We start from the raw sequence: 20,947 nt of genomic DNA, 5'->3' as shown, positions 1-20,947 counted from the left end.
TTGTAAATGAATTAGCATTCAGATTTCCTCGAAACAGTGTGTGGAATCAAAAAGCGTTTGTTTAATATCCCTTTTATGTTTTCAATCAACTATTTGTCTGCTTGACTCTTTCAGCTGCCTTTGAATGCGGCACAGAAAAACAAACGGTTAATCATGTCATTTTTGCATGTTCCAGTACCAAACGTGAGGCACAGTTGAACTGTTGGCAGCATAGGACAACGCAACCTTGACCTGGCCTTCCACTGCGTGTTTCTAAACTTTGTAAAATCTGTCTAATACGAAAGAAAAAAAAGAAAAAAAATTGATTCAAGTCGTTAGCCAAGACTTTTTACTTTAACATTTCGTTTGCAGGATCAACAAATAGTGTCAGAACGAACTAATTGTAACCATGAACTCAAGCATAGAAAATGTAACTGTTTGTAGTGAAAATCAAAGATGGGAAAAGCTGCTATTCCTTCCCCTGCCGTTAATATCCTTCTGCGTAAATTTCATTCTACTTTTGACGACTCTAAACCGGAAAAAACTGGAACGACAGAAGTACATTTACACATGCGTGATCAGCATTGCGCTTAGCAATGTCTTGTTTATTGTAGTACATCTTTGGGTTGCTCTTGATGGATACTTTGGTACCGGTTTTATGTCTGAAAAACTTGGAAAGGTAATTTATGGCTTGTACAATTTCTGTAACGACAGCTCACTGTCAATTTCGTAGAAATTTATTCAGGTATTATAAGTTTCGTACGATTGGATCTTCATCTTCGGACTAAGAAAAGCTTCTTTGAGAGCTTTAACCTGGCAGTTTCGAATTCTTGTGGCGCTTTGAACCACTGACGCAGTCCCAGTCACCGAATTTCACAGAGTGAAGTTTCAGATTGTTGAACTGTTGTTGTTTGTAATTGATTTTATTCACTGGGTAACGCTGAATGAACAGCTATCCTTGAAATGCGTTGCTCAAGCGCACACCAGAGTTGACCCAGCGCCTTTTGATCTTGCAGATTTTTTGCTCAAAAAGCCAGGCGGTGAACTCACTGAGCTATCTGGGCGAACTTTTATTGTTGAAATTCATTCACTGGCATTGCAGTTGCAGAAACCCAAGTTCGGAGAAAATTACGAAATTACTAAATATAAAAGATATTGTGGTTCCAAAATCAATTCATCTTTTCAGTAATACTTATCAAAATGTAAACGAAGTACTAATATTTCAATGACAAGATCATTTTGTTCGGGAAGTATCGATGCAAAGTGGGGCGCAATTAATCATGCTTTTAACAACAGAGCATTAGCCATGGATTTCATTAATTATACTTTGAATCTCAGCACTTAGTTTTTTCTTATGGCCTATTTTCAAGAAATCAAGATTAAGTCATCGTGGCAGAGCATTTGACTTGTGTGTTTCTTTGCACAATGAACAACAGTAAAATAATTTGAATGGAGTTTAATTCGACGTCCAGCTTGATTTGAAACTACCCAAAAGCTTTTTAAAAATAACAATGTATTTGCTGAGTTGTCTTCAATGACTGCTTCAACCTTCACACTAGACAGCATTGGAAGACAATTACTTTGACAAACTAGATTTAAATGTTTTGCTTGTCCCATATTTTGTTTATTTAGATCAAATATAAATGCCATTCGTGTTGAGCATTTTATAAGTTATTTCAACCCTGGAAGTACGAGACTGAAGCAGTCGTGAATTTCTGCATATTTAAAGTAAATATTTTCGTATTTTTGTCGTTTGAGGGATTGTCTAGCCAAGTTAAGCGGCGGCAAATGCAGCTAAAATTCAAAACTGTGCCAAATGCTGGTAAAAATGTCGTGTTTCAAACTAAACGTTTTCATGGAAACAGATTCTCATCGTATGCTTTACTAGTTCCATCAGAAAGTTACCAAAATAAATTTTCAATCAAATCCTTTGCAGTAAAAACTATTTTTTGCATACATCAAATGAATGTCAGTAGACGAAATCTATTTGTATAGCTTATCGAACGAAACGTTTTTTTTGGTTTTGTGATTTAACGCTGCAACGTATATGGTTAAAATTAAAAGAACCAACAAAAATCGTTTGGTGATTAATTCATCAGTTTGGCTCAGGTTTCAAAAATTTTGGCAAGCCACTGTGACGTTACAGTTAGGCTTATGCGTCATCAACAATTTTGTTTGGAGGAGATGAGACTCGTCTATTGAATATTCTTCATTTTGTACGTTAAGGAAAATTTGTCAAGTCCAAGTGTTACTTTATACCAGTGCCGGTCTTAGGGTATTTCGGGCCCTGTGCGGAATATGCTTTGCGGGCCCCAATGACAATGATCCAATTCAGTAGCGTAGCTAGGTATTTTGAAAGGGAGGGGGGTTTGACGGCCGAAGGCGACACCCAGCAGCGGGGAGTCTAGGGGGCCTCCCGAGAAAATTTTGAAAAATTACTTTGAATTTGGTGCATTCTGAGAGCATGTTCAACAAAAATTTTGGTATGAATATTACTGTAAAATGGTGCTGTCTGGTAGCATGGCAAAAGGATAAGATCATGTTTTCTTTGGCATTTTTCGATACTTGCTTGTGAATCGAATTGAATTTTTTCTATTGGAAATGACAAAAATTACTGCATTTTCAGAGTAAATTGCGGGCCCTGTGCGAACGCACGGTTTGCACACCGCAAAGACCGGCACTGCTTTATACATTTGGATTTTATCGTTGTCGCTATACAAACATACAGTGAGTTTTCTAATCTGGAGCTGATGGTGAATTCAACGATTCCCGAGATTGCGCCAGAAATATAAATTTTTAATGTTAAAAGCACACAAGAAATGGAAAAGCCTTGTTAAAGTTTGGAAAACTTGATTTTGGAAAGGATTTGTCTTCTGCAAAACCCAATGCCAGCATAGGCGACAAAAAATATAAAGAAGACATGAATAATTCAAGTGATATCAACAAAAATACATAATAAATAGAAAACATTTTTTTTGTTTTTTTTCAAGCGATAAAAGTAGCATTATTGAGTAGACGGCCCACAAGATCTTCTCCACCGCTTTATAGAGATATCTTAGTTTTCAACCATTTCAATGGTTTTCAGAGTTTGTGGGCTTTCTTTCAATCTCTTCTTGTTTCAATTCATTTCCTCGTGTGTTTGAACATAGCAGCTTTGCTATTCGTCGTCTTGGACAGCACCTACTTTGTTGGGAGGAGCGTTAATAGGAAAGCTACTGCGTTTGCCAAAGACTTGAGAACAGACTTGAACAGTATCGGAAAACACCAATGGTAAGAAATTCACCATCTTTTTTTGTTTGCAATCTGTTTTACTTCGGCTCATTTCTTTTCAATGTTGCTCGTCTTTTCATAGAAGTTCATTTTGTTGATTGGATGAACAGCTTAGTGTATTAACAGGAAGTAAGGTTTCAAGAAAAAGACTGATCTCTTTCCAAACTAAACTTTAAATGGTTTTAATTTGTCAATACTGCAGTTTTATAAATTCATTTTCATCTTAAATTTTTTCTTCAAAATGACACAATAGTTCACATTTTGTAGTCGAATGTTTAATTCGCCCTTGACTATTATTTACCATTGACTCAATTAAAAAAATATAAATATTTGACTTCGCAAACCGTTTTTGCTAAAGTTATGGGATAAGTTTGAATAAAAATCTTACCGATAAAGATGTGAAATCCGTCTCATGCCGGACACATGTCTACTTAAGAACTATGCATACAAAGTTTAACCAGAAATCGATTTTGCATCATTGATGCATCTCAGATGAATCTTCGATGAGGAATATTTTTGATTTCTCGGAACGTTTTAAAACGTAATTTATCTTTGCCTAATTGAAAATTGAAATACTAAAAGTGCTGTACACCACTCGAAACAAGAAAGGTTTCATGTAAATAAAGCTGCCACGCTTTCCATTCAGCTTTCCTCCACTGTCTTGCCAATTGCAATAACTTCCATTCGACCCAGAAATTTAAACCTTTCTTGCACGTATCTTATTGTGAAAAGCAGGTAGATTGAGTACTGCCAATAGCTAATTACTGTAAATATTAATTAGTATATATAAATAGAGAGGTATGTTTTACCACGAAAATGCTAATGAGCCATCATAGCCTCGATGCCAAAATGATCTGTTGAAATGAGAAGAAGTGATGATTTGCAAACCTTCGCATAATTGACTAGCCATCTTCAAGACCAGACAACAAGCTCATAAAAAAAAACAAAAAAAAACAATTATAAACGTAACATTAAAAATGGTTCTCCCAACTTTTAATCGTGAGAAAGATTGACATTCCAAGAGTATATGAATGGGACACGACTAATTTAAAAATACACTTTCACACCAGCGCTCTGCAAGATGTAGGCTTGTGAAGATTGTCTAAGTTGAGCTTACACGCTGCTCTGTTCACACTGGTCAAACAGCTCGATAGACCTATGTTTAGTTAGATTAGATTCCTGCGTATCGTTTATTGAGCCCAAATTCACCTTTGGATTGGATGAATGAAACGCTTTGGTTTGACTAAGAAGAGTTAAGCCCAGTAATATGTGATAGTTGTTTAATGCTGATATTTCCAGTTCAATTGCGCAAGGCCATAACCTAGCATAAACTAATTATGGTAACAACTGAATAGCCTACTTCACTTCAAAAACCAAGCAAGAACTAAACTCACACTTGTTAACATGGTAACATTGTAGTTTGGCGTCCATGTAAATTCAGGCTAATAAGCTGGTGACTTTTGTTGACAAAAAATAGCCTTTAAACTCTGCAATGTTTTTACATCTTACAAAAATCATTGGAGCCGCCTTGTCGGAAATATCCCCTTGCAAGTAGCCGTTGCCGCCAGTCTGCCAGTCACGCCATCGTTTGCTGGACAGTGGACATGATTCTGAACCACACTCTTCACATTCAAGTTTCTATACTGACAAAAATATACATGTAGGTTTGTTGAAAGTCATTTGTATTATTATCTGTTATGTAAAACTTCATTCCTTTGCAGGCTAACAAGCTCAAAGCGGCGGCGAGCGATGTTTCTCATTATGCTGGCGTGGCTGGTTCCTCTGATTGGCACAGTTGTTGTCACTTTGGTATGGAACTGCATCGATGAATGCATCCACTGCCATGGAGGATCATCTTTTGGAAACGCTTGTGGTTCAGAGTCGACGTGTTCACAAACATGGTCACCAGTGCGCAATCAATACCTTTGTATCCAAGTTGCCTTATGGTTCTTAGAGGTAAGCGTGTTTTTAAACTGATTTATCATACAATAGGCTATTGGGTCTTTGCGTCAACTGCGTAGCCTAGTGGTAAGGGCCCTTGTACGACGCTCGAAAGACCGTCAGTTTGATGCCGCTCAAGAGCAGGAGGTTATTAGGTCTTTGGCAAGACACTTAATAGTAGCCTTACTTGAAGTTAGACACGACAAGTGGTTTTCTTGGTTTCACATCTACAACCTAAATCGTCAACTACCTGGTAGGCTATTAGCCTGAATACAATAAAAAATACCTGATAGAGATAGAGCCAATGAAGCGCTTTCGCAAAGTTTAAACTGAGTAACAGTTAGGCAACTATTGTACTTCGATCGGGCAGCTACAAAGATATTGCCAGTCCTATAGTACTGTAATTCTTACAAGCAGTTCATTACAATATTCTCAATCTAAAAGATATTAATTAGTCCGATTCAACTATTTAAAAATTAGACTTGAAACTGATCATATTCTAATGTTATGCTTTGTCACATTACTCGGTGCGGTACCCTAACATCTAGCCTACTGCCCGCATTGTGATGTTGTTTGTGCAGTGGTGACTAAAGTATACTGATTGTACTGCATGTAAAATATAAACGAAACGTTTTAATTGATAAATCTTCTGTTTTAAACAGTGACCCTTAATTTAATAACTTCTTTGATTCGATTGTACGAGTCGATAGTTATTTAATACTTTTAATAACTTTTAGCAACCAACCTTTCTGTCGCTAGAATTGTAAAGCACAAAAAAACACACTGACGTCTAGAAATGTAGCCTAAAAAAGTGTATCTCCTTTCTCCACTTCAGCTTGAGCTCTATTTTAAACATTTGAGTTTAAAACCGGAAATTTAATTTTGAATTTGAAACTTCAGTTCCTGTGAGGAAATTTTTTTTGCAGTTTATGTTGATACAAACTTTACAGATGTCAAATCAATGTAGGCCTACTGTATCAGAGCGGATGTGTGCCAGGTTGATTAACAAATGAAAAGCGCTTTGGAAATCACTCATTAGAAAATTAAATGCTAACCGCATCTCATATCTTGTTTCAGATACTAGGTTTGGTTATCCCAATCCGTTCAGGAATCCGTTCCTTTCGTGAAGTGATGGCTCCTCCCAAAGACAATGAGTTTGTTGCTACCACAAACAATCAGCTTAATCTTGCAAACAAAACCGATAAAAATCCAACAATGCAAAGGTGTGTGATAAGGTTCCGGCATGTAGGGACAACCTCAAAGAGAAAATTGTTTCATTTTTAGTTGCGAGATTTGCAATTTGAACCACTCAGTGGGTGCTTTTAATCTAAATCACTGTCTTTAATCGGAAAAGAACTTTCAAGTAAATTATATTGAGTAAACCACAGGTTCAAACCCCCATGAGTAAAATTCATTCAGTTAAGTTATATGTAAAGTAGTTTGGTACCTGTTTCATTCAGAAACTAACTATGTTGAGGTAAACAGTGACTACCGCGGCTATTTTAAGTCGCATCTTGACATCTATTTGCCATTATTATTATTATGTTCTTTTCTCGTGTTGAGGGTTTGACATGCGATATTTGTAAATGTCATAACTTCATTTCTTGTTTTGGTTATTACTTGCACACGAAAACGCTCTATATCTCCCACTAACGGCATCTCTTTCAGGGTTGTTTCGGTCACAATCATAAACAATCCAATTCATCAACGCGAAGTGACACAAAGTGCGCCTTCAGTGATTGAAGACGATTGTTGCAGCATAAGTAGCTCTGAAGGAAGTCTCTACCCAACCCCTACGTCATCAATGTTCGATATCAGCTGTGACTTTGAAGAAGAGGAAGAACAGAAAAACAATAAAAAGAATCGAACCAAACGACGACAATCTTTGTTCAAATTGCATTCAAGAATTACTTTTATGATTGTTTTGTCACTTGCATTTTTAGTATGCTCTTTGCCACTTATAGCAAGCTTTATTTTGGATATAACCAAAGCACAGATTCATTTCGAAGCAATGGCTTATGTCTCGGCAGCATCTATTTACATTTATACGATTACGTGTCCAATAATTATGTTAAAATATCTTCCCACGTTGAAGTCCTCTCTCTTGGCCATGATGCGCAGTTTCTCTTGTTCAAAAATACCGAAATTTATTAAACGTAGAAAAACTGGTAGCAGAAAGCGAATGATATCGAAATATACAACACAACGCTATGTTTGAAGAATATTATTGTCTTGTTATGGTAAGCATAAATGCAGTGAGTGCATTGCCAAAAGCGCAGTTGCAAAAGAACAATTCTGTTTGCATCAGTTTATGAGTATAATTATTTGTTCAAAAACTTTGACCTTTGAAGGGTAAAGTTATTATTACTTGAATAATTGTAACTCATATTGCTTATGTTCAAAGACGCTTTTTATGTGATGCTATAGCACCAGTTTTCCGCCGTCTCTGAGATGAGAGTATAACTGCTGGAGGGTTTATTGAAAGGATAGTTTGGATTAAAGCTGGTGTCAAGAGATGAAACTTCATTGTATTTTGCGTTATAATTCTTCAAGTAATGATGTTGATGTTTTACATGATTTTGCAAAAATTATCTTCTTAAGCTTGTTGATGATTTTTATGACCACGATTGTTCCATAACTGTTACTCTAAAGTCATTTTTTATAACAGTTAGTGACAACCTGTAAATTAAGACCATTGCATCTAAAGTTTGTCATAGATGCTTGCAATGAACATGGAATGTTGTACATATCATGTCGTGTAACACAAGCACTGGCTACAATCAGGCTACTAAGCCAGAAAACAAAACTGCTTCATAGCTTTATGAGTTGTTTTAGCATTGCAGTAAGTTTTTTATGACTTGTAAACTGCTAGCGGAAACTGCTGTAAACTTTCATCGCCCTACCGTACCTTGTTAACAGAGTCGTACGGATCAATATTATCTTACTTGAGAATGTTTTATATTTTTTTCATTGTTATAGAAGAGTGTTTTACGTCTTGCATTTTAACGAATAAATTATTATGTTCAGTTTTGAGTTTAGTTTATATAGAAAGTTGATCTGCCTTCTCAGTATTTTCAGTAGCTTGCTTTACACAAACAATTTCGCTAAGGTAAGGTCAAGTGGTTAGGTTTGATCTTAAAATTTACGTAGCCTATAAGTTCTGGCAGCTATGGTTAGTTGTTATGTCACTATAGTTTTCTTAGCCATTGTTCATTATAAAAATGTTTACAGGTGCTTCAATTTTAAAGAAAAAACACAAAAGAGTTAATGTAAAAGTTGTGTTTGAAACAACTGCTACTTTGGTGGCTTACCTCTCACCAGAGAGCGAGGGGAAAATAACATTTTCGCAATGAAAGACACAAAAGTCAACAAAAAGTTGTGTAAAAAGTAATAAAACACCATTTTAGCATATAAACTTCAGTGCGCTTTTCTATAGTGTTGCACTTAAACTGTCTATATTGTAAAAAGCAATTTAGTGCAGTATGTGCAATGACTACAGTAGATCTGCAATGAATAGGCGAACAGTGGTATAGAAACCTGCACCGTTATAACTATGATCAACAATAAAAACAGATCTTAAAAACAAGTGATATGTTAATTTCGGCTGCGCATAGGCGAGTGGTGAGAAAGTCTGCGAAACGTTCGAAAGGACGTGGATTCAACACCGCTCCAGAGCACGCGGCTGTGTCTCGGCAGAAGACACTTAATGGCAAGCTAAAATAAGGGGAGCAGCTGACTCGATTCTTGGAAAATATGTTTCAATGGTTAATAGCATAATAGCCTAAGACTTGTCCAAAAGTAAATGCTTATGAAACGACGAAGATGTTCAATAATGGCATCCAGAAACGTTGACAGGGATTATCCAGCGCATACTTTTGCATTCGAGATAACTTTTTTATAATTTGAAAACATTTACTGTATGAGGAGAAGGGGGCTTGCATACCGAAGGAAACTCCACATCGCCAAATATTTTTGTAACTACCTTGTTTAAGTAGGCTGTTCTGCAATTAACTCAGCCTCTTATTTTTTTTAACACAAACTCTGCTTCATTTTTTCTCCAGTTTTTAGTGATACAATTCCATGTTGTGGAGACGGCGTTTTTCATTGCCAAATTATCTTCTCAAAACGGCCTTTGAAGTCTTTTAGTTATTTTAGTTAAACAGCATAGCTCTTTGTATTGTTAGGCTATGTAGTCAAAGATGGAGCCCCAACAGATTGTGGAGTGAGTCTGTTTTTGATTAGAATTCACAATCTATGGTTTGAAAAACATTTTAGGCACCTTTACTAAAAAGTCAAGACCCACAAGTGAGTTTCGGAGGAAGGGAGAAGGGGGCGAGATGGTGCTCACACGGTCCTGTAAGGTAGGCTTTCTTTTTCGTTATATATTCAGAGTGCGATAATTTTAGTTAAAGTAATAAATTGCATTCGATATTCCAACTTTTACAGAGAAGTTCGATTTATACTTCAATCTTAAGACCTTGCTGTTTATCGAACTAATACAGTTTTTACTTATCCGTTTAGGCCTACCATCATGCTTTTCGTATTCACATATCTCATCATTCAATCCAAAAGTACAGTGACATTGACATATGCAAAGACTGTGAGAGTTTATATTTCATCAACCAATAGCCTCTACCACCTTAAACCTTGGTCAGACGATAAAGTAGCATTAGGTTACTCTTGACAAAAAATGTGTCAAGTCATATCGAACGCTCTACTCCCCCAGTAACCACTGAACGTACCGTCAGAACGTGTGGTGTATTGGGTTGAGTAAGGTCACTACGTCGTCTACGTAAAACATTATATGCGACATCAAGGAGTGTTTCTCACATTTTTTTGTTTTCAATACAAGATCTACTCATGATACAATATACAAGATACAATATCCAATTAAGTAAACTAGTTGCTGCAAACTAAACAATTATCGTCAATGCAAGCTGAGTGTGGTAGGTTAATCTTAAACAAAATGACTTACTGGTTATTATAGATAAAGGGGACCCCTTTCGCCCGTCGCTTTCTGCCCTATTGGCCTTGTTTTGTTACAGCTACTCGCCTTCACTTGTCCGCCGCTTTTTGCCCCGTTGGACCGGTTTCCCGTGTGACTTCGCCTAGCTACCATGCTGCTTCAGTTCCTGCACTTGCAGGTTATTTTGAGGCTGGGCACTTCCAGCCTCGTCGCTCTCCCCTGGTGTGTCAGCTGGCCCTAAAGTCCTGGTCTGGTTCAATTAAATCGTTTATCTGTTTTTTTCACCCTCCCCCGGTTAGTTAGAACTCCCATCCAGCTGTCATGACGCTTTGCTCTTGCGCCGCGGTGTGTGGCGGTTCGTGCAGTTGCTTCGCCCGGCCGCTATGCGATTTGTTTTCCCGTGTCGCAGAGGACGCTCTGTGCCCCCTGACATGTTTTGCCATTTTTCATAGACATTAATCTGCTTTTGCAGTTTTCGCCAATAATAACCGTACAGTTTAGTATATTATCGTCCCCCTTCAATTCAATCAATTGTAACCTTCCATTTTTTTGTTATAAAGAATACCCTTCTTGATGGACAGATGTCGGCCGCACGAGACCTCTGCTTCGCCCGATCGTCAGAGCCGACCAGCCGCTCCTTGGGAACAGAGGAATTGTTAGCACTCGCGCCGTGCGGAGGGGATTCGACCCCGTCTACTTGTTTACCGTTCGTCACTGCTGTGTTATCTTGTACCACGCCTTGTGTGTCCTTCTGTATTAACCTATGTTTTCGCTTAGACATCGTCATCAAAAGCCAAACGGTTCACCCCGTTTACCTTCTTGAGAATGTTTTGTTACCTTCATGAAACCTGTTTAGGACATTGTGTCGCTCGGATATGTGTGACGCTAGCTGGGAATTCTTTAAGCTTCAAACATTTGTTCAATTTTGTGCATTTGTGCTTTAAGATTTCGAGACGTGGTTAGGCATTTTTGCGTTCTTCTTAAGAGCTTGAAATGCCACAAACTGAATAGGCCTACATCCTTGCAACCGATAGTTTAGCACTCACATATACGTGATTTTGCGTCTCTTTAACGTCGTAGCCTATAGTGCTCTTGCTTTTCGTGATTGGTTGATTACTAGCGCCACTTCAGGCAATCTTAGCAACCTTGGAACCGTTTTTAAACCGATGCATCTAGCGTTGGACAGACACAGAGAAAAAAGGTTCTTTTGATGGAAGGTTTTCAGTCGACTGTTAGTCATAACACAGTCAATTCTCAGTATTCCATTCGTTACTCAGTATGTTCTATCTATAAGCACTTGACATTCAGTGTTCAGTTCTCTATGTTGTAATCAAGTACAGCTTCTTTTGGCTCGTTCTCTCAGTAGCCCAGTACGTCGATTTCATTTCTATCGATCGTTGTTTCTTTTTTGCTGGAATCTAAGCCATGGCTCCAGATCGGTTGTGGTGATGAACCTATGATTTGGATTACGTTCGATTCTATTTGAATTCAAGATGGTTGCAACCTTTTAAGTTATGTGGTGTGTGAAGAACTTACTGCTACAATGAAGTTATACGTATAACTAAGAAGCCCAGACGTGTTCTCTGTTCATTCCGCCGCATCACTGCGCCCGGAATGTCGTTGTAGGTTGAGCATGCACAGCTAGGTATGGGCGGATAGTCAAATCAATACCACGTCCGCTACATGTACCATTGTGAATACAATTTCTGTTTTAGAAACTGTTTATGACACACTTCAAGCTATACAAAATGATTGCCTTCCACTTTTTGGTATTTTGCAGATAATAGCTGAATATTTTTTGCAGCCGATACGTTCAAAATAACCTAAAACAAAATTGAATGAGATCTTAACGATGACATTCCCGTACTCAGTAGCGTAGCCAGAAATTTTGAAAGGGAGGGGGGGTTTGACGACCCAGCGGCGGGGGGTCTGGGGGGCCTCCCCCAGAAAATTTTGAAAAATTACTTTGAATTTGGTGCATTCTGAGAGCATTTTCAACAAAAATGTGGGTATGAATATTCCTGTAAAATGATGCTTTCCGGTGGCATAGCAAAAGGATAAGACCATGTTTTCTTTGGCATTTTTCGGAAATAAAGCTAAGTCTCTATGTTTTCTTGTTGCTAATTCCTGGCTGAGATGTTTGAATGTTTGGTATTGGCAAAACTCGCTCTTTTAATGCAATTTTGTTTAAAATTAGGCAATTTTTTTTTGACTGAAAGCATCATTCTCAATATCGTGACGTCACACGCATGCCAAAGGGGGGGGTTGTAACCCCCAAACCCCCCCCCCTTGGCTACGCCACTGCCCGTACTTGAACTGTTTTGAAAAAAATCTGATTAACCAGTGCAGTAGGCTGTTGCATTGAGACCAGCCCTCAGACAGAGTAACCTGGCTAACCTCATTTAAGCCTTCAGAAGATTGACTCTTCTATTTACTGTACTGGCGTGGGTGGAATGCTGATGAATGTCCATATGTAAAGTTTGGTAGTTGATGTTTTGTAAAAACTGCTGGTCGCATTACATTTGTGATAAGCAAAACATCCTGTGATTCCTTACATGGGCTTTCTTCCGGTAATTTCTGTTTTAAACATCCCACGCACAAAGCATCTTACATTTCTAGTTTTACTGAAGCAACTCGGTAACAAATGTCAGGCAGTCTATAGCAGTGGTTCCCAACTCATGGGTCGCGACCCAAAGTTGGGTCGCCTGATAATTTTTTTGGGTCGCTTGTTTTTCAGGCATATTGTATCTTGGGCGAAAAAATTAACAATAAAAAAAATTTAAAACGTGATGAGATCGATCACAAAACTGGAAAATATAAACACAAGTCATGAAGCGTTTCATGTCGAGACATCGGAAAGCTTTGTAGCATGATCGTAGTGCAAGAAGTTTTAACAATTTTCGCTTTTATTATTATTATTAAATGTAAACCCAACAAAAATTTCAGTCTCAAACATAAATTAACTTGACAAAGTTACGGGATATATATTGTAACGTGCACTATATGTCACGAACGCTATGTCGGACAAACTATGACAAAGTTTTCCACACGTTGGACCACGCATAGTCTGGTGTGGTAAAACGCATCAAAGACAAAGCCCCAAGTGCTGTATGGACTTATTGCTTTCTCCACAGAGAGGCCTTGCTGCAAAAAAGCTGTCTCAAGAGCGGCACGAAGTGTTGAATGATGTGAAGTGTGTAAACTTCATCAAAACAAGTCCACTAAATCGGCATTTGTTTTCGTCTTTGTGGATTCTGATTATTATCAAGCATTGCTCTTGCACACAGAAGTGCGATAGTTGTCACGTGGTCGTGTCCTGAAGCGAGTTTGTAATTTGCGAGAGGAGATTGCTACCTTTCTGAGGCGACAGAACTTGTGAGATTAGCCGAAAAGTTTTTGCAAGAAGATTTCAACGCAAAAGTTGCTTACCTTGCCGATATATTTGACTCTCTGAATTCTCTAAATTTATCTATGCAAGGCAATGGTTTTACGGTGATTAATCGCGACGCAAAAGTTTCTGCTTACCTCAAAAAACTCATATTCTGGAAAAGTTATGTCACCAGAGATGAGTACGATACATTTCCTCAGCTAACGCAATATATCTGTGGCAATGAAGTTGATATTAAGCAAACGATAATTAGACACCTGGAACAGTTTGCCAAAAAGTTTGTGCACTACTATGGAGAATTTCTAACACTTAATAACCAAAGTGATTGGATAATTGATCCATTTGTTGGAAAAGATGTGCCTCAACTTTCCATCCATGTTGCAGAACAGTTTATGAACATAACGACAGAAGTAGCAAACCGTATTTCTTTTGCGTCCTTCAAAGACAAATACCCCAAAGATTCTGCAAACATCCACTTTTGGGCTTCCATGTACAAAGTGTATCCCACAGTTTCACAATTAGGGATTCAAAATCAGATTCCATTTGCAACAACTTGGCTTTGTAAGATTGGATTTAGCGCCATGTGTGTATTGAAAACTGAACAGCGAAACCGGCTGGAAGTTAAAGCCGACATGCGGCTATGCCTAAGCAAAATAACGCCTCGATTTCAAAAACTCACTGACAGCAAGCCAGCACAGCTATCTCATTAGTGATTTGATAAACATATTATTTTCTGAAAAAGTTACTGCTTTTGTAGTGCTGTTTGTTTGCAACACAATCTTGTATGGCTTTTAAAATATTACGACAATTTGCTTGGGTCGCAAGATTTTACCGAACTGATTTTTTTTTTAAATGGGTCGCTTTAAAAACGAGTTGGGAACCACTGGCTATAGCTTACTGTCGTCGAGAAACATTGATTTCATTGGTCCGACTGTTCATTTGGTGCGCACGACAACTGTTGAACACCCAAATAAAGTAAAAAAAAGGAAGGTAGATATCTTATGAATAAATAGTTCAGTGTTTGATCTTTTTTCACACAGTAGCCTAAAGAATCAGATAGCCGAACGGATGTGATCAATTCAGTTGACTTGAAATATGGAAATATGACACAGAAAGATGCCACGTAGCCCACTATAGGTTATGAAGGTACGAATGAAAGTTATACCGTTTCTCTTAGATTACAGAAATGAGACAAGGAATTTTTGTAATGGATCAGAAAAACCTATCTCCCACATTTTAATACCCTACAATGGCAATGCATTTAATTATATGGTTCAAGTAAATCTAGGTTGGTAATAAACTACCATTTTCTCATCACAGTCAGAGACTATAATAGTATAATAGACTAGAGTAATAATATTGATTTCAATGATTTGTTAACGTTTTTGATAAAGTTTTAAAGTGTTAAAATGACCTGGAAGCGAGTATGACCACGTAGTCTTCTCTTTGCGCATTTGCTCTGGCTTTTTCTTACGTAATATGGTATGTAGTCTTATATTCCGAACAGATAAACTAAATGCAGCAGATCGCTTACGAGTTGAGAGAGTCCGAGATTAAACAGCGGAGTAACAATTTAGATTTGACTACTTCGTGGTCTTTCAATGGATCTCCGCTTTTATGTTGAATCTCTCACACAAAACATCAGTCGCTTTGGCAACGCCTAAAGACATTCAATTAATTATTTTTAAAATAAAGTATTTTTATTTAGGATACAGCCCTAAAACCTGATGTCTTAAGGTTGTAGCTGCAGATTTGGCAGGGGCGTTGGCAGCAAAAAAGTCTGGGAGGGAGTAAAAAAGTATTATTGCACTAAGGGGTGTTTTTTTCAATTCATTTTGTTTCGAATAAAAAAAAAATTGGAATGTCCACCACCTTGAGAAATTCCTGCGTACGCCACTGAATATGCACCACTGATGATCCAAAGCAAGGGTGAAACTCGAGTATGGCGGCTCCATTTTCGTTCAATATGGGCCTGACATCACGTTTTTGAAAATTGTTATTTTTCATCTTTTTTTACGAGCATTAGCCTGATCTAATTCTGCTGCAACAGCCCTGTTAACAGATTTAAACTACAAACCAGGGGTGGGCAAAGTTGCTCAAAGAAAGAGCCGCTTGTGGATGAACTATAAACACCGGCGAGCCGCAGAATCAGTTGACACAAAATAACAAAACAGCAATAAAAACACAATGATTGTTTATCCATATCAGTTTTGCACTTGACTCGCTAATCTCTAAAAATTTGGACTATAAGTTGTTAATGCTGTGTGAATTAATTCTTCCAAGCGTTCATTTGTCAAGTTTGCACGATGTTTTGATTTTACTAAGTTATAAATTCTTATAAAAATGAATAAGTAAATTCTGGTGCAACTTCTAAGCTTCAACTAATCGCTTCTTAGTGACTTTATGAAACTGCCAATTGTTGCTGTATGAACGCAAAATGAGCCAGGGGAGGCACAATGTTGCCTTTGCAACGTCACAACTCCATTGTTTAATAATGGCTAGAGACTGTTTTTGATCTTTGTATTTTTGATCTCTTAAAAGAGAGACTCGTTTTTGATCTTTGTATTGTATTGGGTGCAAATTAGATTTTGAAGAAAGTGTAAGTTACAAAGTTTAATTTTTACCAACCGATTTTCGCGCCCCATATCAACGTGGCGCCCATGGCTCGAGCCATGCTTGCCATACCCTAGGTACGCCACTGGTTGGTTGACAGCGCGAGATAACATTTATAAAGGATAAGCTTAATTTTTTGTAATAGTACGATTCAATACAAGAATCACAAAATTTATGTTGACGAGCCGCAGTTTACCCGCCGCTGCTATAGACTATACACTGACTATCACAATGACGCATCGGATTTTTGTTTGCGATTCTGCACATATTTGTCACGTACTTCTACTTAAAATGGGGATTTGTTTCTCTTTCATTGCACTTTAGTCATCCAATTTCTCTTTTCATAATCCGTTTGAACAATTTACAACAATCTGCTGTAGGCTACGTTTGTATGATAAGTCGAATGACTTTTACTGTAAGCTAACTTGCTACATCATTAACAAGGCTGCACCGATTCTTGAACGTGAGAACAATTTCAAAAGGTCAATTAAACATTTTGTAATTTAACTGTTAACATCTGAACATTTCAGTTTTTAAAGTCTCATACCTACAGTATAATAACAAAGTTTGATCGCAGGCTCATAAAATGATCCAGCGCACCGCATGTGGCCCACCGTCGCAGGTTCTCCACCTTGCTATAAGTAATGAAACCAATTTTATGCAAGTTTCACCTGGCTATCAGTACAACGCTGAGCAATAACTATTGGTACAGAAGCAATGATGAAATGTCTCCCCCATGCATTAACCCAATATGTATTATATAGATGTTTGAAGGATTTACTTGGGGCGTATTTGTAAATCTATTAGTTTTGGTAGGCATTTTATGTAATCAACCTATTGTACAAAGGGGTCCAAAGCGCAACAAGCTTTGTTGATGGGGTACTGCAAACCATAGCATCGGACTCATTTCACGATGGTGTCTTTGATAGCAAAGACTCATCATGAAATAAATGACGTCGATAAATAATTGTAAACGATGAAAGCGAAGTGTATAATTATTACGTGATGCAGATCACGACTTAATTTGGCGAGGCGGAATATTTTGCAAGTATTTACCACAATCCTCTTGTGACGTGGGTTCTTGTAACGTGACAGTATGCAGAGCGTGCTAGCCCAGTGTTCTTCAAATGAATAGACGCCCAAGTGTGTACCAGATCACAAATAGGGTATAACACAGAGAAAAACATACACAGGGTAGGTTATACAATTTATTTTTGAGCTAACAACATTTTTTGATTGGTATGAAAAATAAAGAAAGTAACTCATAGCCTACTCGCATGTTAACATCAGATAAGATCTACCATAGAATCAAATGATCAAATGTGCAAATGATTCAAGATTTATTTTTGACACTGCTAATTTGAAATGGCGTTTACTCTATTAGATTTCTCCCATTTCTGATAGAGCAGCAAATGTTATCGAGCTCAGCGTAAGCACAAGTTTAAAGTCATTCATTAGGTTGACAGTCATATGTAGTTATGTACATTACTGTAGGTGTGGTACAATTTATGCTTTATCGTAGGCGTACGAGCCCGGGGGCTGGGGGGCAACTGCTTCTCTGTTGTCCAAAAAATTGTACGTTTTAGAAAAAAATCTGCATTTACTGCAGGCTATATGGGCAAAAGTTGCTAAACAAAAAGCCTAAAAATATATTAATTATAAAAATTCGAAGTTGCACATTGCACAAGTCATGTATCCAACTGTAGATGGGACAAAAATAACAAAATCTTATTAATTTTGTTTGTTTAAAAGTGTATTATATCAATTAGAACAGTTATAAAATATGAAACTATTTTACATTTGAGCAAACCTTTCATGAAAATGTCCAATTTTGTTAATTCACCCAGTTATGCATCATGCCTATTTGGCACCTCAAAGTAGCCTATCAAATTAATTAAACCTGGTTAATGCCTTCAGGCAACGGCCCAAAGTTACATAATGTGGTTGCCAATTTAATTAAACATTTTGCAATACACATCCTTTGCTGCATTTTGATGTTTGGGAAAATAAATATAGTTTGATAAAATATCTATATAAATTATTGAAATCAAGAATAAATAAACTCAAGAAAATCAGAAGGTTTTTTTTAGAGGGTGTAAAATAACAATAAATAGCCTATGTCTTGCTCTGAAAACCAATCAGATGGTGCAGTGGTTTCAACAGGTGAGGAGGATGCGGAAAGATTATTCTCGAAAAAGCTGCAATTGCCGATTAGCTCTGGTGAGTTTGGTATTGAATGATTTGTCACATGAGCTGAGCATATTGTGATGTTACCTTCTTTCAGTAAATATCACAAGCTTAACCACGTAGATATTCTAGATATACTACTGTACATATTTTACTTTTACTGTGATATGTCTAACAAGATCTTGCGATCGCTTTTATCCAAATACCTGGAGAGATCATCAATCTTTTCTTTTTGACAAAGTTTATGGCACAAAATTTGATCGTGAAGATGAGTACAGAAAAGAACATCTGGATCACGCACACCACCAACAAACCAGTTGCAAGTACAACAAACTCAAACTACAAGCCATACATAAAACAATTTTACTTTTTTTGTCGTATCAGGACGGCGTGGTCTTTTCAGAAAAAATGAACCAAAAAAACATGGACATCCTCTACTTTGAAAGTAGTGCGCTATCCCTACTGCTACGAATTGCCAAATAAGCGACGCTCCCGCTACTCGGATGACTCGGATCATACGTAGCACACGCTACCGCTACTTCTACGCGCTACTTTTGTTTTGTGCTGCTGACACTGGAAAACTCTATTCAAGTACATTGTGAAGCCAAAATGACCTTGTGAACGAATGATATCACGTTCCAGTGTCACATTTTCTTACACTCTCATTTCAAACAAAATTTCCACAACTTTGAAACCAAATCAAAAAACTAATTTGACCACGCCGGTGTTTCTATTAAAAGATCTCTAACAATTATTCATTTTTTTCACTTTAAAGTAGCGCGTAGCAAAAGTAAAACCAAAGAAAATGTAGCGCTTATCTGTTGCAACTACATTTCGAAAAGTAGTGCCGCTACAACAGGCGCTACTCTAAGAAAAATCTAGCCCCGCTCCGCTATCGCTCCAAAAAAAAAAGAAGCCGCACTGGTAGCGGCTCAAAAATAGTAGCCCACCTCTGAAAGCAAGCAACGGTAAGAATTACTAATGCTTTGTTTTTTTATAGGACAAGCTCAGTGGAAATCAACGTTCCAAGTAATGAGCGATAATCGACAGTTTGAAACTACCAAACAATCAACGACATATAATCTATCCCATTGTGATGTCTGCGTCACGGAAGGTTCGAGAACTTAAATGTGTTGTTTAAAATAATACTGATATCTTTATTGGCAACTGATGATTTTAAAACACTAAACAACCAAGAATTTGTTTCTACTATGCTGTTTCATCACATCTATAACTGCACTGATATTCAAATTGACGATATTATACAGTAGATTTGAGCATTTTTTGATTGAATGACTTGTGTGTAGGGCTGTTGGCTTCATATATTTTAGAACCGTAATATTTATGTACGAATATCTTATCTTCTATGTTTATTTGTTTCTTTGACAACTGTCATTCAGAATCAGTCCTTTAGCGTTTGTTGCTTTCGAGAAACTTTGCTTCTAAATAGGGTAGGCTATAGGCATGTACATTATATGGCTATCATGCATTAAGTGGCGCGGTGATTTAACGAGTTGATCGTTTAGAACTTTTCTGCTTGCTCTCGTTGCTGAGGAGATTTAATTGAGATTAATTATGATTTTGAAGGACTTTGTGGTTCATCGTCAGCGCAAGTTCTACGGTCATCAGGGAAAGGGAAACCACCCTTGCAATCACTGCAAGACAAAATTATGTTGGAGTGTTTTTGAAAATAGAATGGCTTTCGGAATGAAAGCAGTAGCCTAATTAGAAAAGAAATTATTCGCTCTGCAGACCGACTGACTACACTGGCCTAGAAAAAAATCTTCTTTTTTTTTATACAGATTATGCAAGTAGGTGTTCTTAGCTGAAGTTGGACTGCTGATTTCAAATCCAAAGTCAGATTTTTTCGATCACGTCAAGTTTTTGATATACTGACACGCAGTGATGTACGCGCATACAAAAAATATTGACGCCCTCAGCGTAAACGCAAACGTTCGAAAAACCATACGCCGTATGCGTCAACGTAACTTGTAAAAAGAGTTGGCGGCGTCAGCGCATACACTATCGTAAACTCATTTTGTTTGCTAGGTGCTAAAATTCACACGGTATAAATCACTCGAAACAAACAAGTTTTATTTTGAATTTCCACGAAGAAACACAAGCATCTGAAAGTGTTCATCTGACATTTTGCTGCGTTTTGGTTTCAATATGTCTTTGTCCATTGAAAACATTCTTTCAACTTACTTAAAATTTGGAAAGTTTGATAAAAAAAAAAAACGCAAACAACAACTAAGACATTAAAAAGTATGCGTTGACGCTATGCGCTAAAAAACCGCGAAAACTTTACGGTGTAGCCTCAAGTGACAACTATCCAAAAAAAATGTGGCGCAAGAGTTAGCGTAAACAAAAAGTCTACGCCGCAAGTCTACGGCGTATTCGTACATCTCTGCTGACACGCACCAAGTTTTACTCTTTTAGCATATAGCCTACCTAAAATTTGACAACAAAACACAATAGAAAAAGTCAACAAGAACGCAATTACAATCACTTAAAAATGATCAGCTGTGGTAAAAAAATTTTCATTAGCCATAGACTACTTGCTTTAGGAAATGCCAATACAATTCAATTTTGGTAAAGAGGTC

General features: G+C 37.4%; 1 protein-coding gene across 1 annotated transcript; it reads left to right on the top strand.

Annotated features, from left to right (window-relative positions):
* Window positions 1-355: 355 nt before the first annotated feature.
* LOC145767357 (uncharacterized) lies at window positions 356-8,210 on the top strand. The gene is made up of 5 exons (XM_082579168.1): window positions 356-658; window positions 3,065-3,249; window positions 4,971-5,205; window positions 6,268-6,413; window positions 6,859-8,210. Exons 1-5 carry the CDS (start codon window positions 389-391, stop codon window positions 7,406-7,408), a joined length of 1,386 nt encoding a protein of 461 aa, XP_082435294.1. The 5' UTR covers window positions 356-388; the 3' UTR covers window positions 7,409-8,210.
* Window positions 8,211-20,947: the final 12,737 nt, after the last annotated feature.

Source organism: Aplidium turbinatum, chromosome 3 (genome assembly GCF_918807975.1).
Source record: "Aplidium turbinatum chromosome 3, kaAplTurb1.1, whole genome shotgun sequence".
Taxonomy (NCBI): domain Eukaryota; kingdom Metazoa; phylum Chordata; class Ascidiacea; order Aplousobranchia; family Polyclinidae; genus Aplidium; species Aplidium turbinatum.
This window is presented reverse-complemented; position numbering and strand designations above follow the sequence as displayed.

Bases quoted from the DNA above. Each gene is read 5' to 3' on its own strand.
- LOC145767357 (XM_082579168.1), top strand. From the start codon at position 389: ATGAACTCAAGCATAGAAAATGTAACTGTTTGTAGTGAAAATCAAAGA. The intron at 659-3,064 runs GTAATTTATGGC...AATGGTTTTCAG, and splicing joins TGTCTGAAAAACTTGGAAAG to AGTTTGTGGGCTTTCTTTCA. The intron at 3,250-4,970 runs GTAAGAAATTCA...ATTCCTTTGCAG, and splicing joins AGTATCGGAAAACACCAATG to GCTAACAAGCTCAAAGCGGC.